Raw genomic sequence first — 17,281 nt, forward strand, 5'->3', positions numbered from 1 at the left:
GTATGCGTACAGGTTGGTTAATGAAAGTCCGGGAACTTAGTATGCATACCGGTATGCGTACTGGCGTGAGTTTTAAGTTCCGGAAATTCAACTGAGTTTGGAAGGTATACGTACCCGTTCGCATAATGGCGAACCCAAACTTAGTCCAGCCACTTAGGTATGCGTACCCGTTTGCATACTTGAGTAGCTAATGTTCTAAAATCGGTTTGTTCATGAACTAATACATTTATATAATAAGGAATGCAATATTTTGCAAGCCGTGGCTATAATGTTCATGAATTGATTCGAGTGAATCAAAATCGATTTTGCTTCAACTGTGTCTTGTATACTTCTATGAGAATATAAAGAATTGAAAAACTCTAGAACTAGTTTCATTTGAGTCATTTGAACTAGTTATGGTTAAGATGAATAATGTTGATATGAAAGTGTTCATATGGCTAACTTCGGTTAACCATTGTTGAGCCAACAAAGGTGTATACGTTTAGGTACGATTCCTCATATCTAAATGAAGTCACTTTTCATTTGTGTGTAACAAGTTAAGTTCGATCTAGCGTTTGAAATATATTAGCTTGAGTCTAATCGGGTTTTCATCTAATAGTGAATATTGAATGCTTTGTTATCAAGGTAACATTGATTGCAAACCTTGATTTGAAGACTATATAAGGGAGAACTCTAGCAACTGGGAAACCTAATCCCCACACCTCGTGTGTGATAGTAGTTGCGACTAGAGTCGATTCTCCTTTAACCTTAGGTTTTGCCAAAACCCTGTAGGTTAACGACTTAAAGACTTCATTGGGATTGTGAAGTCATACCCAACTATTTTCTCTATAGTTGCATGTTCTGATCTTGCTGTTTTCTATCGTATTTATTATTATTTTCTCTAAGATTTGTTCGAGATTTAATCTCCGATAGGCAAGATAAAAGGTAGTCACAAACATCTTCGTCTCATCGTTTGTGATTCCACAATGTCTTGATATTGTGAGTTTTGTTTGACCACCATACGATTAAGATTATTGTGAGGTGATTGATATCCTAGGTTGTTCTTCGGGAATATAAGTCCGGTGTATCAATTGGTTCCTGTTCACCTTGATTTATCAAAAGAAAGAACAAAACTCATAGGTATATCCGTGGGAGACAGATTTATCTATTCAATAGACTTTTCTGTGTGAGACAGATTGGTTTATCAAGTCTTCGACTTTGGGTCATAGTGACTCTTAATTGTGGGAGAGATCAGCCAACGGAATCAAGTGAATCCGGCGTGGTTCTAGAGACGTAAGGAACGCGACTGTACCTTGATCAATGTGAGATTGGTTAGGTCTCAACTACATTCCAGTCCGAAGTTAACTTGGAGTAGGCTAGTCTATGTACCGGCTTAATATAGTGTGGTGTTCAAATATGGATTAGTTCCCGGAGTTTTTCTACATTTGCGGTTTCCTCATTACAAAATTTCTGGTGTCTGTGTTATTTCTTTTCCGCATTATATTTTCTATATAATTGAAATATCACAGGTTGTGCGTAAGTTCAATCAATTGTGAATCCAACCTTTGGTTGTTGATTAAATTGATTGAAACTTGGATATTGGTTTTCGATACCGCCCAAGTTATTTCTTATATTCAATCGGGCTCGCAAATTCCTATTTGTTTGATTGCAGATTGAATTGAGAAATTGAGATACAACTCTTGGATATACTTTTCTTAAGATTGAGTCTGAATGTCTAGTTGATTATCTTGAAAGTATATTGGAGTTAGTCCATACAGATTGCTAAGTGAAATATTGGGTGCGGTTGTTAGACCCCCGCTTTTTCAAAAACCTTTCAAGGGACCTTTCAAAATCCTCAACAATTAGCACTAGAAATTCAAATACATGTATATAACTGGACAACGAAAAATAAAACTACTAGATCAAACAGTAGAAAAGGAGTTAAAAATCATCTTATTCCCTGGGCAGCTCCAGCTAAACATAATCTAAAAATTAATGTGGATGCAACTTGGATATCAAAGTCGCTTCCTTCTAGTTTTGCATTAATTTTACGAGATGATACAAGTTCTTTTGAATGAGAAAGAGAAGGACCTTCAGATTGTGAAGATCTATAAGAAGCAGGGGAAATAAGAATACTGCAAGCAACATTGCGGGCTGAAGAAAAAGGAACCACCAACTCCAGTATTGAAAGTGACTGTAAAAGCTTAATTAAAAGCCTTAATGGAACCAGTAGTCATACCTTGGAGCAACAAGCTATTTTGTAGGAAGCATACAGAAGAGTAAGACAGTGTGAAAACTTTATAGGATTTCATTTTTTTTTCCTAGAACTGGTAATGAAGTAGCAAACACATTAGCTAAAGAAGCAATACATTTTCCGGTATTTTGGGTTGGAATATAACCCCCCTTCATGTATTAATCATAAAATTTTAGTAGATAAATCTAATATTAGGAGAAGAGAATTTACCTCTCAGGTATTAGATAGCTCTACTCATGATGTAATTCAGGCTTCGACCTCCTTTTAATGTTTTACTAAAATCTTATTTACAACAAAAAGAGAAGGTGGAGTGGAATTGACTTTTTCATGGTGCAAGTATAGACATTTGGATCATTGTTTTACGTCTCCGGCCGATATGTTTGCTGATCGGCTGTTGACAGAATTAAACCCATAATTTCTCGGGGATCAAAATCATTCACTGAGTTTCAAAGCCGTCGGAATTAATCATAAATCTTAGTAGATAAAACTTTTAGTAGATAAATTAATATTAGGGGAAGAGAATTTACCTCTCAGGTATTAAATAGCTCTACTCATGATGTAATTCAGACTTTTTCATTTGATTCTTCTGCGAAGGTGGAGTGGAATTGACTCTTTCATGGTGCAAGTAGAGACATCTGGATCATAATTTTACGTCTCCGGCCGGTATGTTTTCTCATCGGCTGTTGACAGAATTAAACCCATAATTCCCCGGGAATCAAAATCATTTACCGGGTTCCAAAGCCGTAGGAATTAATCATAAATATTAGTAGATAAAATTTTTAGTAGATAAATCTAATATTATGTGAAGAGAATTTACCTCTCAGGTATTAGATAGCTCTATTCACGATGTAATTCAGGCTTCGGCCTCCTTTTAGTATTTTAGTAAAATCTTATTTACAACAAAAAGGGAAGGTACAAAAAAAAATTAACATGTACAAAAAGATGTCGACACCAGCACGTGAAAAACTTTCTTATTTTCCCACACACCAAGGTCTAAAATAAAACACGTAAATGGTCTGTGAATGTTGTTTGAGCAATCAAAAGTCAAAATACAAGTACAACATCATTGGAAAACGGGAAACAATTGCATGATTGTTGCATACTTTAAATTAGCCATGCGGGATTATAGTTTGACTTCTGCTAAAGAAAGACTTAGAGCATCCACAGTCATGACCAAATTCGGGGACTATACCCAAATTTGGTCCAAAAACCAGCCACAGTGGAAGGGACTAAAGTTATATATGGTATGGAAAATTAGGGTTTGAGACTAAATGTAGTCACTAACCAGACCAAATCAACATATAGTGGGGCACATGTATTAATAGCGTTTGAGATTAGACGCAAGTATAATGAACGTTTGTATCCAGGCGGAAATAAAACCAACGTTTGAATGGGGCGCAGTTATTAGCTCCGCCCAGCCAAACTCATATAATACCTGCGCCTCACACCAGGCGTGGTTAATATATCCGCCCAAAATGGGGACCTGTGTGTTTGTCGTGTACAACGTCCCATGAAACGCATCTTTTATCCCCGTCTCACTCCATGCGTTTGTAATACTTACGCCCGTATCCAAGCGTGCACAATACCAGCGTCTCATACATACGTTCAAAATACCCACGCCTCACTGTCATACGCTCGTTATATTTATGTTTAACTTGGGGCGCTATTATATCGTCCGCATGATTAAATTTTAGTCTTTCACCACTGCATTTTACCTCCACTATACCCAATTTTTTTTAGCTTTTAGTATGACTTTTAGTATTTAGTCCCCTTCATGACTGTGGTTGCTCTTAGCAGAAGACTACCACAAAAAGATACCATTTGCAGCAGATGTAAAAGTGGAACTGAGATTACAATGCACATTCTCCTTGACTGTCCTTATGCGAGAGTTGTATATTTCTGTACAAGCTATAATTTTGCAGATACTCAAACATCAGCAACAAAGGAGTGTATCTCATCTTGGTTTATTAATACAGACACCTCTACGACAGCTAGAATGACCACCATAAGCTGGTTCTTATGGAAGGAAAGATGCTGCGTTGTTTTTAACAAAAACTTCATTACAATCAATACTGATGCATATTATTGTCATATTACAAAATCCAGAGGATATGCATTAATGTTCAGGAATTTTCCAGGTTCACACCTAACATTGAGTTGCACCAGCATGGAGCAATATGATTTGAACACTTGGAATGTCTTAGTTAAAGCAATTAAAGGATTGGATGCCGACGCTCCATATGAGTTTAGGGGAATAATAGAAGACATTATCCTTCTGTTAATTTCATTTGAAAACTGGTTTTGTAAGTACATATATAGGCTCGCTAATAAGTGTGCCGATGAGTTAGCAAAATTTGCTCATAAAGAGGATATTACTAGTAATTGGATAGTTTTTTGTTTTTATTTTTGATATCCTAAACCAGTGATCCCTAACCTATTTCCAAACTCCTTAAATTGGATTGGATTCTAACAATTATGGGGTTCGAACCCCTACCTCCGTAATGGGAGGGAGCATTATCGTTAATTGGATCGTTGATCCTCCTCATTTCTGTTGAACATTATTGAGCACGACATAATTAATCTACATTTTTCTTGCATAAAAAAAGAAGAAAAGGATTATAGTTTGACTTGAGCCAGTGTTTTTTGACTGACTCCATAGGTAACTGTGAGAAAATTTTGGGCACAATGACACTGAAAAGAGTCAAAACCACTTCATTGAGCGAGTTTATTCTGTTTCCCCCATTCTCCCTCCTACTCTTTCTTCTTCTTCTTCCCGTGGTAGGAGCTGAAAATGTTTCGATCCGTAAGAGAAAATCCGAAAAGGACGATGGCCATTAATAGACAATCATCATCTGCATCAGCAATTCATTATATTCTCTTTGTTAAATTTCTATCCAAATGTTCTCATTAGAACTAGGTGTAGTTCCATCTCCTATTCATTCTCTACTAGTAGTAATAATAATGTCAGCTCATCTTCTTCTTCTGATTCATTTGTAGTTAGTCGTTTGATGAATTCATGTGGATTGTCTGAAAATGTAGCTTTTACTGTTTCTAACCAGATTCAGTTTTAAAATTGTTTCAAAACCATGGTTTCACTAAACCCCATATTTCAAAATTCATCTCCAACAGACCATTTCTTTTGTTATTTGATCCTCTTTAAACCATAAAACCCAAGTTGGATCTATTCATGTCTAAAGGGCTACATGGAATAGAACTTGCGGACACCATTTTAAAGGACCAGAATGCTCCGAAACTTAGCTTAAAAACATCAAGTAGGCAAGCAACTTGGAAAGCAGAAACGGATGTTTACAGGGGATGGGGTTTGTCTGATGATCAGATTCTAACAGCATTTAGGTAAATCCCTTCTGTATGAAGGCTTCTGAGAAGAAGATTATGGCAATTATGGATTTCCCTGTGAATGAAATTGGTTATGATTCATTAAGTGTTGCAGAAAGCCCAGAGATTTAAACTAATAGGTTGAGGGAGAGGATTATCCTTAGGTGCTCCGTTATCAGAATTTTAATCTCAAAGGGTCTGATTGAGGAAAAGATTTCTTCTGGTCACTTGGAAAAATGACAGACAAGTCCTTCTAGGAAAAGTTTGTGGAACCGTATGAGCAAGAAGCTCTTGCATTAATGAGGGTATTACAAGGTTAGTTGAACCACTTAGAGCTAATTCTGAAATAAAGGATTTGGTGAGATGAATATCGGGTACGTTGTAGATTATCTGAATTTAAAGTTCTTGTGTCCATTGTCTTTTTTGCCTTTTGTTTACTTGCTACCTCTCTTTATGAGTTTACCTCTTAGTTTTACATACACTTGCCACTTTTCTTGTTTTGTTTAGGTGGTTATAATGTGCATGGTCATTTTAAAACTTTGGTACAGATTGTGGTTTCTGTGAGTTCATGGTTTTCTAATCTCTTCTCTTAATGCTGAAATACAAGCTCATGTTGGAAACATACATCTGCACGAAACTGATCACACAAGAATCTGGTCAATTTAGGAATAATTGTACATATTTTCTTTATACTTTGTTCAAGCACAGTAGATATACATCCATGTTTGAAAGGATAGTAACCAGAACATGTAGACAGCGCCAAAATCCGGTGATATCTACTTGAAGCTTCTAGTTAAGGTTTAATTTTAAAAACCAAATTCTCTTGTGCTTCAATTTTTCATATGCACTCTTTGAAATTTGGTGAAATGGTCTTTTTGGGTTTTTGTTATGTGACTAGCTGTACTGATTTTTGGTACAAAGAACGTAGGCTATTCAGTGTAGTAATATTGAATTTTATGAGCAAGGTTAATCAAGGACCATTATCTCTATCTATGTTGGATCAAGTTTACGGAAGGAAAGCTTTGTTTCTTTTAGTCATTTTGTCGAACAAGGATGTGCATAAACATGAGAGTTGATTTTTTTTTTTCTTGTGTGTGTGTAGGTTTGATTGGGTATTTTTAGAAAAAGAAATTGTACTTGTTGAAATACCAAAATAAAGGTGGCTGCTTTAGCTTTACAGAGAGTGCAAGGGCTAGGATTGTGAAAGCTGCTGGAGAGTGCTTCACTTTTGATCAGCGGCTCTTAGTGATCCTCTTGCACAAGATACGAGGGGAAAACCTTAGTTGTGTTGTTATAACTAGCTGAAAATCATGTCGTGTGTATGCTTGTGTTGTCTGAGATGTATAGTTTCTTCAGTCTTTTTGTATGGTGTCCAATTTTGAAATGAGAGTACACGATGACTGACTTTCTTATCTTGTTTTCTTTTCTTTGCAGTTAGAGGATGACTCCCTCAACTTGATACTAGATGTGCTTTGCAATATTTATCATGGAGAGGTTTGACTAAATTAGTTATTTTTGCAACTCAAGTTTCCACTCATGCTGCTCATTGTACAACATAGAAATGAGAGTACATGTGACATTGAAAACTTAAAGCTTCTAGATGCTTTAAAATATATGAGGCTAGAAGAGAGTCCTTGACTGTTCGCAACGTGTTTCTCTAACCCTTCCAGCATGAGTTAGGGAGATACCTCATAGCTACATGGGACAGCTCCTACTCCTAGTTAACTTTAACTTTATCTAGCATTAACCTTAAACTAGTCTTTGGTGCATGATTACCACTACTAATCCGGCTTAATTTAATATAGTCAAAGGTTGCTTATATGCTAATGGAGATTTGTTGCCCAAAACATAAAACCCAACAATGAACACTTTGCCCTCTTATTGGGTATTAAATGTATATTCTTGTATATATTGCAAAATATTCACTTACCTAGATATAGAGATATTTACTTTTGTTAGGAGATCACAAAATATCCTTTGTATCAAAGCTCTTCTATATATGAGCCTCTTTTGTAACAAGAACGGGCAAGAGAAATAAAACTTTTCTTCTTCATAATATCTTGTCAATATCTTGTCTCGTCTTAATTCCAACATGGTATCAGATAAACCTACTTCTTCTTCACCTCAAAATCCTAATTCGCTCTATGCTCTAGCTTCAAACGATGGACCAGGAACTATAATAACTCATGTGGTTCTCAAAGGATCAAACTATGAAGAATGGGCTAAAGGGTTTCGTATTTCGCTGGGTGCAAAACGGAAGCTTGGATTCATTGGTGGTAAAGTTCCTAAACCTTCTTCTGATTCTCCTGACTTGGACGATTGGTGGACTGTTAATTTTATGATTGTTGCTTGGATATTTAACACCATTGATCCAGTTCTTCGCTCTTCTATTTCTTATCGTGATACTGCATTTGATCTGTGGGAAGATATTAGGCTTCGTTTTTCTTTAGGGAATGGAATCAAAATCTATCAACTAAAATCCGATGTTGCTGACTGCAAACAAAAGGATGGAGAATCCATTCAAAATTTTTACGGGCGGTTGAAGAAACTTTGGGATGACATCAATGATTTTGATGCTCTACCTTCTTGTTCGTGTTCTGGTTGTACCTGTGATTTGAACGTGACTCTTCGTAATCGACGCAATAATGATCAGGTACGTGAACTTCTAATGGGTCTCGAACCCTATTATGCTACTATACGTTCCAGTATTCTGGGGACCGAGCCACTTCCTTCTCTACATACTGTCTATTCTCGTCTCATACAAGAAGAAGAAGTTAAGTCTTATACTCAGAAGAGGATGGATACAAACACTCCTATGGCCTTTGCTGTTCACGGACATAGAACACAGGGTTCCAAAACAGGAGGATCCAAACCTCCACTGAAGTGTACTTACTGTGGTCACAATGGGCATCTTGAGGATCGCTGTTGGGAGAAACATGGCTATCCTGATGGTCGTCAACCACGACGTCTACCTGCGGCTCGTACCAAAACAGATTTCGCACCTACCAGCAGTCAACCATCAACTAAAGCAAATGTTATATTTGGTGAAGCCTCAGCCACTACAAATCACGTTCGTCTCAATGGTAAGAGTGGTCATGCATGGATTGTTGACACAAGAGCCTCTAATCATGTCTGTTGCGATGACACTTTGTTTGAATCTTGTCGTGTTCTTCCATTCCCTATTCAAGTTGGTTTGCCTAATGGTGTAAGTATAGAGGCGACAAAAATTGGGACTGTGAAGTTGAATAACTCTCTTGTCTTGCATAATGTGTTGTTTGTTCCACAGTTTACCTGTAATCTTATATCTGTCTCTCACCTCTTGTCTTCATCGCATGATAAGCATGCAACGCAACACATTATCAGTTTACAATTCACTAATTCTGAATGTGTTATACATGACAATACCTTGAGGACGAAGATTGGTCTGGGTAAGCTCACTGATGGGCTTTATTGCTTGATAATGGGGGAACCATCTCGTGTTAACGTCGTGTTAGAAAAGGCTTCTACAGAATTATGGCATAAACGGCTTGGGCATCCTTCTTTACAAGCGCTGCAGTTTCTACCGCAAGTCAGTAGTAGTAGTCAGTTTGATTTTCATGCTTGTGAAGTCTGTCATAGATCCAAGCAAACTCGTAATTTGTTTCCGCTGAGTGATAATAAAGCAGCTAATTTGTTTGAGTTGATCCATTGTGATGTTTGGGGTCCTTATCGTGCAAATCGTGCCTGTAACTCAAGATATTTTTTAACTATTGTGGATGATTTTTCTAGATGTGTTTGGGTATATTTGATGAAAAACAAAGACGAGGTACCTCGTTTGATTACAACTTTTTTTGCGTTGATTGAACGACAGTTTACAAAGAAAGTTAAGTTTTTTCGTAGTGACAACGGGACTGAGTTTAAAGGTCTATCTTCTTATTTTCGGGATAACGGTATTGTTCATCAAACTTCTGTTGTTAAGACACCACAGCAAAATGCCAGAGTAGAAAGGAAGCATCGTCATATCCTCAATGTGGCTCGTGCTTTACGTTTTCAGGCTTGTTTGCCAATTGATTTTTGGGGTGAGTGTGTGCTAACCGCTGCATATTTGATCAATAGAACTCCTTCTCGAGTGCTTAATTTCAAGACACCGTATGAACTTCTCTATGGTTCAGCTCCGACGCTTCATTCTATTCGAGTGTTTGGATGTCTTTGTTATGCGAAAAATCTTAATCCTTGTGATAAATTTGATAGTCGAAGTCGTCGTTGTATTTTTCTTGGCTATCCCTTTGGGAAGAAAGCATGGCACTTATTTGATCTAGATACTGGACAATACTTTCAGTCACGCGACGTAACATTTCTTGAAGACCAATTTCCTTTAGCCAACAGCAAGGAGCGTCTGCAACTGCACTCTTTGTATCCTGATGAGGATGTTGGTTTAGCATGCCGGGACATGTCTGCTGTTCACTTTGAGGCTGATCATAGTGACTTATTGCATTCTACTAATTCTTCCTCCACTGCTGCTCCAACTTCTGACACTACTGCACTTCAACAGGCGCATTCAGGCAGTACATCTGCACCCCAGGAAACAATTCAGGTTACAGTTGACAACACAGAAGAAGCAGACGTACAGGTGCTTCCTCATTCTGAGCCTGCTGTACATGATGAGCGCCCTGCTGAAGACGTTCGTGACATAGCAGTGAGTTCTGCTGAGGGGTCTCGTAACTCAGCTGAGAGTTCTATGAGTTCTGAGAGTTCTGATGCTCATGAGAGTTCTGCAGCATCTCCTACCTCTATTACTTCTCCAGAGACCGTAACTCTGTCTAATGAAGAATTGGGAAGAGGTAAACGCACCAAAATTGATAATATTCGAAACAAAGATTTTGTTCGATGGGAGGGTATTCCTAAGAAGACTAACACGACATTGGTTTCCCCCGAGTCTTCACCTATACCAATCAAGTCCTCAGGTACTCCCTATCCTATAACACATTATGTGAATTGTAATGCCTTTTCTGTTGCACATCGCAATTTTGTTGCAGCTATTTCCAATGATGTTGAACCAACTTCATTCAAAGTGGCTATGCGTGATCCGAGATGGCACAAAGCAATGAAGGAAGAAATTGATGCACTGATTGCCAATGGCACATGGACAATTGAAGATCTTCCTCCTGACAAATCTGCTATTGGTTGTATGTGGGTTTTCCGGATTAAGCGGAAATCTGATGGCTCTGTTGAGCGCTACAAAGCTAGATTGGTTGTCTTTGGTAATCATCAAAAGGAAGGAATCGATTTCACTGAGACTTTTGCTCCCACAGTAAAGATGGTTACTGTACGAACTCTTCTTGCTGTTGCTGCCATCAATAACTGGGAGCTAGTTCAAATGGATGTTCACAATGCGTTTCTTCATGGTGATTTAAATGAAGAGGTATTTATGCGACTTCCCCCTGGTTTTAATAATGGTTTATCAGGCAAAGTTTGTAGACTTCACAAGTCTTTGTATGGTCTACGACAGGCTCCACGGTGTTGGTATGCAAAGTTAGCAACTGCTTTGCGTACATATGGTTTCTCTACAAGTGCTTTAGATCACTCATTATTTATCTATCGCAAAGAAAATATTCTTATGTATATTCTTGTATATGTGGATGATCTTGTTATTGCTGGAAACAATAGGGTTGCCATTCGAGATTTTCAAGAGTATCTCAGCAAATGTTTTCATATGAAGGACTTGGGAAAATTAAAATATTTTCTTGGTATTGAGGTAGCTAGAAGCTCCAAAGGGATCTTTCTTTGCCAACGAAAATATGCTCTAGATATTTTGACAGAAACCGGTCTACTTGGATCTAAGCCATCTAGTGTTCCTATGGAGGAAAACCATCGTCTAGCTCTTGCATCAGACACGCTCATGAATGATCCTGCTCGTTATAGAAGGTTGGTGGGGCGACTGATTTATCTAAATATTACACGACCAGATTTGTGCTACTCAGTTCATATTTTGTCTCAGTTCATGCAACGTCCAACTCAATCCCAGTGGGATGCTGCACTTCGAGTTGTTCGCTATTTGAAATCTAGCCCTGGCCAAGGAATTTTACTACGGGCCGATTCAAACTTCTTTCTTAACGCTTATTGTGATGCAGATTGGGCTAGTTGTCCACTTAGTCGTCGTTCACTTACTGCACACTTTGTGTTTCTTGGCGGTTCTCCTATCTCTTGGAAAACGAAGAAACAAACAACAGTTTCTCGCTCCTCAGCCGAAGCAGAATATCGTGCCTTAGCTTCAACAACTTGTGAGATTATCTGGTTAAAAGGATTACTTCGAGGTCTGGGTATAGGACATCCACAACCAGTCTCGCTTCACTGTGATAGTCAAGCTGCCTTGCATACTGCTAACAATTCGGTCTTTCATGAACGTACAAAACATATTGAGATTGATTGTCATTTTGTGCGTGATGAAATACTACGAGGTACCATTATTCCATCTTATGTTCACACTACTTCTCAGTTAGCTGACATTTTGACAAAAGCTTTGGGACGTCAGCAATTCCAAAATCTTCTTCTCAAGTTAGGCATTTCGACTCTCCATGCTCCAACTTGAGGAGGGGTATTGGGTATTAAATGTATATTCTTGTATATATTGCAAAATATTCACTTACCTAGATATAGAGATATTTACTTTTGTTAGGAGATCACAAAATATCCTTTGTATCAAAGCTCTTCTATATATGAGCCTCTTTTGTAACAAGAACGGGCAAGAGAAATAAAACTTTTCTTCTTCATAATATCTTGTCAATATCTTGTCTCGTCTTGATTCCAACACCTCTATATGTTAGAACTTGGAAAGATGTTGTTGCACTTTTTCAACACAGTAGTCATTTTCATTTCATATATGTGGTTATCCTAACTTTACTATATTCGAGGAATGCATAGGAAAAGGAGAAAGAGTAAGCAGAAAGCTAATGCGGAATCTAAGTTATTGCAGTAAGGACATTTCTGTAGTTCTGGTACATGGAAAGGAAGTTCAAAAAATCCGATCTTGATGCTTCTTGAGATTTTATGTCTATTTCATTTTTGTAAGGGTATAATCTGGTAAGCTAGTGGGAATGTGTGTACTGTGTTGCTCTCTGAAACACTTAAATGCGAAAGAAAATAAAATTACAAGGATATATCTATGCTACACCATCCTTTAGGTATTTTCCTAGTTGTCACGTGTGAAAACTGTGGATTCCCTTGACTGCTTTCTTCCTTCCCAGGGGGCAAAAGTTTTTCAACCCAAGTACTTTGTCCATGTAGTTTAAGTTTTGTCTTACCAGTAGCATGGCTAGAATGGCATAGATTTGTCACTCTTCTCATACTTTGTGATGTTCCTTTCCGAAATCGGGAAGGACGTAGCATTATGTTTAATGCTGTTTTGTAGCTAAGTAATTACTTCAGCATAGATGGCTCTCATATCTGAACACTAATCTTGCAGGTCGTCAAGGAGAACCAGATGCTACATAAAGGTCCCGGGAAAATGAAGAGGAGTCTGCTACTCCGTCTGACATGAATATATTCCCAGGAGGTGTGCTCTTGGCGAAAGATTAGGAAATCGACAAGAGTCGTGATATCACAGGTAGTTTAATATTATCATCGCTGTAAAGATTTGCATAATGCCAATGTTAGTCTCATTTTACATTTTGTTCCCTGAGTATTGTAAAAGCTACTCTAACAACCATACTAGGAAATTTGAAGCAAAATACTATTGGTGGTTCGTTCAGACAACACATGAACGACAAATTTTTATTTTCTTCTCTTTGGCTTCGAGAAGCTTTAAGTTTTCACTGTCACCTACAATTGAATCGAAATTGAAACACTTGAAGAAGCACTAGGATATTTAAGTAGCATGTCTTTGAATTCCATCAGTTGTGCGGCTCTATCAGGTGAGTCTGTTTTAGAACTGAAAAGCGTTACTTCCTCCAAGACAATGGCTTTCTCCAACAAAACTTGTAAAAATTTGAGTTCATTAAGACATCCTTGGATACCCTGAATTTGAACAAACTTGAGGCAGGGCAGGCTAGGAAATGACGATCCTATTATCCAATCGCCTCCTGTGTTGTTTGAATTTAACTCTGCCTAAGCATCACAAGAAAATGAAAACTAAGTAGGTTCATAATGATGAGAGTAGTACGGTATATGAAATCAACAGACAAGAGTTCATTTATTCCTTACCCGCTCTATTGTTAAGATGATGGATTCAATATTAGGGGATATCTTGACCAAGTATGCTATCACATCCATGCAGTTTCTCGAGACCCATGTTAAAACCTCCAAAACTCTTAGATTACAGAACTGAAAGTAGGGGTCACCTGCTAGCAAGTCGAGAGATCCTGAGACAACCTTTGCACATGGACAAGAAGCAAAACATTAGTTGAAAACTTAGATTATGTCGTACTTATCTGTTTATAGAGTGAAATATGACAGTCCAAACGCATATTAAGAAAATAAATCATCCACACTACTATTTATATGTGCAACTTATAGGGATCCATACCTCAAGAAACCCAGGTGAGGACAATGTAAGATCTGTCACGTTACGGACTGCTCTTAATAATTTTATCATCCGAGCACGATACAACTCTTTTACATCTGTAGCTAGCTCTGAATAAGTATTCGGCATTTACGGTGTAGGATCCTCATCAGCATATTTCACTCTCATTCCAATATGAGCGGTGACCAGAGAAGAAAGGTTCTCTAGAGAATAATCCTGTGACATATAATCTTTGCAGACAATGGATATAAGATTTGGAGCACGTAGCTTGACTGTGGTATCAGTAGGCCCAGAGGTGTCATAATTGTCCAATTGAAAGTGTTTAAGACTAAGAGAAGAAAAATCTAAATGTATACTGCAGTCTGTTAGCAGCAAAGACTCCAAAACTGGACAGTTTGTGAAAAGCTTACTGATCAAAGTGTTTTCATCGGAAACTGCAAGTGAGACGTCCGAAAATGCTAGATATTTGAGCCGAGGGAAATGCATCGTATTAGGCAAAACAAGGCCACTGTGTTGCATACCAGCGCCACAAAACACAAACTTTATCAACGACTTACAGGCGAAGAAACAGTCAGGCAACTTAAATATCTCATATGCAATGATAAAAAGAAGAAGCTCTTGAATATTATGCTTAACCGCAGCCATGATCCACGTATTCATACGATCTGTTATGTCATACTTGCCAAGTACATCAAGATGGTGTTTAGCGGTAAACCATGCAAGATCTAAGGTTTGGATATCTGAACTGTCACGCAGAAGCAGTAACCTATCCACAAAATTCATAAATCTATTGAAGGTGACAAAATATGTGTCTCCAGATTGGATGAACGGGATGTCCACTATAGTTAAAGTAGATAGAGAAACCCAAAGATACCTCCATCTTCTCGACAGAATACAGGTCTGTACAACATATTTTATGTCAAGGAAAGAAAAGATGCGATGAATTAACGCATCAGGTAATGCACTGATTCTGTCTTCATCCAGTGAAAACCTTGATTTTTTTGTTTCCATGCTTCGTGCCTTGTTGAACAATTTTCTACAACTTTAGGTTTTTGGAATAACGACCTTTTATCTTATACAGGTTTCGTAGCCCGTAAGAGCAAGTCCAACGGGGAAAGTTAAATTTGCCTATCTGATGGTGGATGGACAGATCGGTAAAAAAAAAAAACCAAACATAGCAATCTTGGCCGAGCCGGTCAAGTTGAGACGTTGTTTCGTAACCTGTAAGAGCAAGTCCAATGGGTAAAGTTAAGTTTGCTCATTCGATGCACAAATCAGGGTCCCTAATCTAGGATGCACTGACGCATAACCGTATGAAATCAACAATTTGTCTTATTAAAATAGCGTCACACTCACATTGCTTTTGTATCTGTCGCTTTGGAACCCAGTAAAAGAATTGCTTGATTTTCATCCGCCAGAAATTACGGGTTTAATTCTGTCAAACAGCCAATGAGCAAACATACCGGCCGGAGACGTAAAACTATGATCCAGATGTCTCTACTTGCACCATGGGGCAAATATAAAGCATGCAACAAACTAACTAGGGTCAGAGATGAGGTCACTGGATCAAACCCCACTGTGAACAAAACACAACTTATTCAAAATTACCTTGAAGTTTCTCACGCATCTGTTGAAGCCTAACTATACTGTACGGTCTGTACCACCTTCGCAGAAGAATCAAATGACAAAGTCACCTTTTTAAAACAAGCTAGTTTTACCATGTGCTACCGTATCCTTATTTGGGACATAAAGCAAACATTCTTCATTGCGAAGGCAACAAAAAGGAGCATTAGGAACTGGCTTTTGCCATAAAAAGGAAGACAGATATGGATATTGCATTGAAAGTGTAGGTTGGCAGGTAGACTTTAGCTGCATCTTCTCGGCAGTTTCCCAGTTGCTTCTCTATTAATTCAAAGTTCTGAGCCTGTTGTATAAGTTCCCACTACTTCTACTTTGTACTTGCAGTCCAATCGAAGCCAGATAACAAAGAGGAACCCTTAATTCCTGGTATACAAAAACCAGTGCCATATGGAATGATGCTTGATAATGGAAACTTTGTGTTATATGGTGCAGGATCTGAGATTGTTTGGCAAAGTTTTGATTACCCTACTGATACTATTCTTGGCGGTCAAAGTTTAAGATCCGGAGTTGATCTCATCTCTGGTGGAAGCAGATTGTCAGTTCAGGAGATCAATGGTGCAGTTGCTATGTATAGTGCAATATCAGATGCGCTTCGGGGTTCAATGATGATACCATTACCATTACCAGTTATCCGAAGTTTGAACTTACACACTAATGGTGACCTATGTCTTGTTGGTTCTGGTGATGTAGTGCTTACATATCTTTACCGAAACGAGAATCAACAACCAAGGCAACAAGATGAAGAAAGTATTGTCAAGGAGGGTGTTCATATGTATAGAGCAACACTGGATCCAACAGGGCATTTCAGTCTGTACAAGGACAGAATTGATGGAAATGTTAGTGATCATGAGGAATCTTCTATTCTAGTACAGTCATGGCCAGTTTATCATATGAGTTCACTAAAGAAATTCCTAATCGGAGCACTGGCAATTGTTGGTTCTGCTGCGGTGATGCTGTGCGTTTCTTATTGCTGGTTCTCTTGCTTTTTGCTTTTTGTTGGTACTGTTGCTCTTTTGTGGTTGCTGGTTTTGTTGGGCATATGAGTATCCCTCAGATGTACCTAATCGCATTTAGAACGTATATATACTGAGATGTAGGTCGTATGATAGGATTTCAATTCATCAATCTATGTTTTTAGAGGAGCTTGATTGAGAGAGGTCCTTCCATTATTTGGGGGAGTTTATCTTCCTCGAGTCTATTATGATATTTACAGATTATATGAACATTTGAGTCATGTTCAGTAAATGCACTATCTATAGTTATTCCATTCGTATTTGCTTTCTGCTTGTTGTTCTTGTTCGTTGCTAGTAATTACTTGCTGCTATTTGTGTGTAATTGCTTAATGATCCTTGTTGCTAGCTCTATTCAGTAGCTGTTTTTGGTTAGTTTTGCTAGTGGTTTGAGAAGGAAACTTTGTTTTGAGTAAGGCTGCACAACGGGTAGGGTGGGTAGGATATGGCCTATACCCGCCACCCTACCCGTTTATTGGCGGTTAAGAAAAATTTCACCCGCCATCCTACCCGCCATTAAACGGGTAAGATCCTATCCAACCCATTCTCTGGCGGGTCGGGCAG

The 17,281-nt window shown here is 38.2% G+C and overlaps 1 protein-coding gene across 1 annotated transcript; it reads right to left on the reverse strand.

Annotated features, from left to right (window-relative positions):
- Positions 1-14,195: 14,195 nt before the first annotated feature.
- LOC113360291 (putative F-box protein At1g58310) lies at positions 14,196-15,077 on the reverse strand. Its single transcript, XM_026603815.1, has one exon. The coding sequence runs from the start codon at positions 15,075-15,077 to the stop codon at positions 14,196-14,198; it is 882 nt and encodes a 293-aa protein (XP_026459600.1).
- Between the last annotated feature and the right edge of the window lie 2,204 nt (positions 15,078-17,281).

This window comes from Papaver somniferum, chromosome 3 (assembly GCF_003573695.1).
Source record: "Papaver somniferum cultivar HN1 chromosome 3, ASM357369v1, whole genome shotgun sequence".
In the NCBI taxonomy this organism is placed as follows: Eukaryota; Viridiplantae; Streptophyta; class Magnoliopsida; order Ranunculales; family Papaveraceae; genus Papaver; species Papaver somniferum.

Coding starts and splice junctions, on each gene's coding strand:
- LOC113360291 (XM_026603815.1), bottom strand. CDS start 15,077: ATGGAAACAAAAAAATCAAGGTTTTCACTGGATGAAGACAGAATCAGT.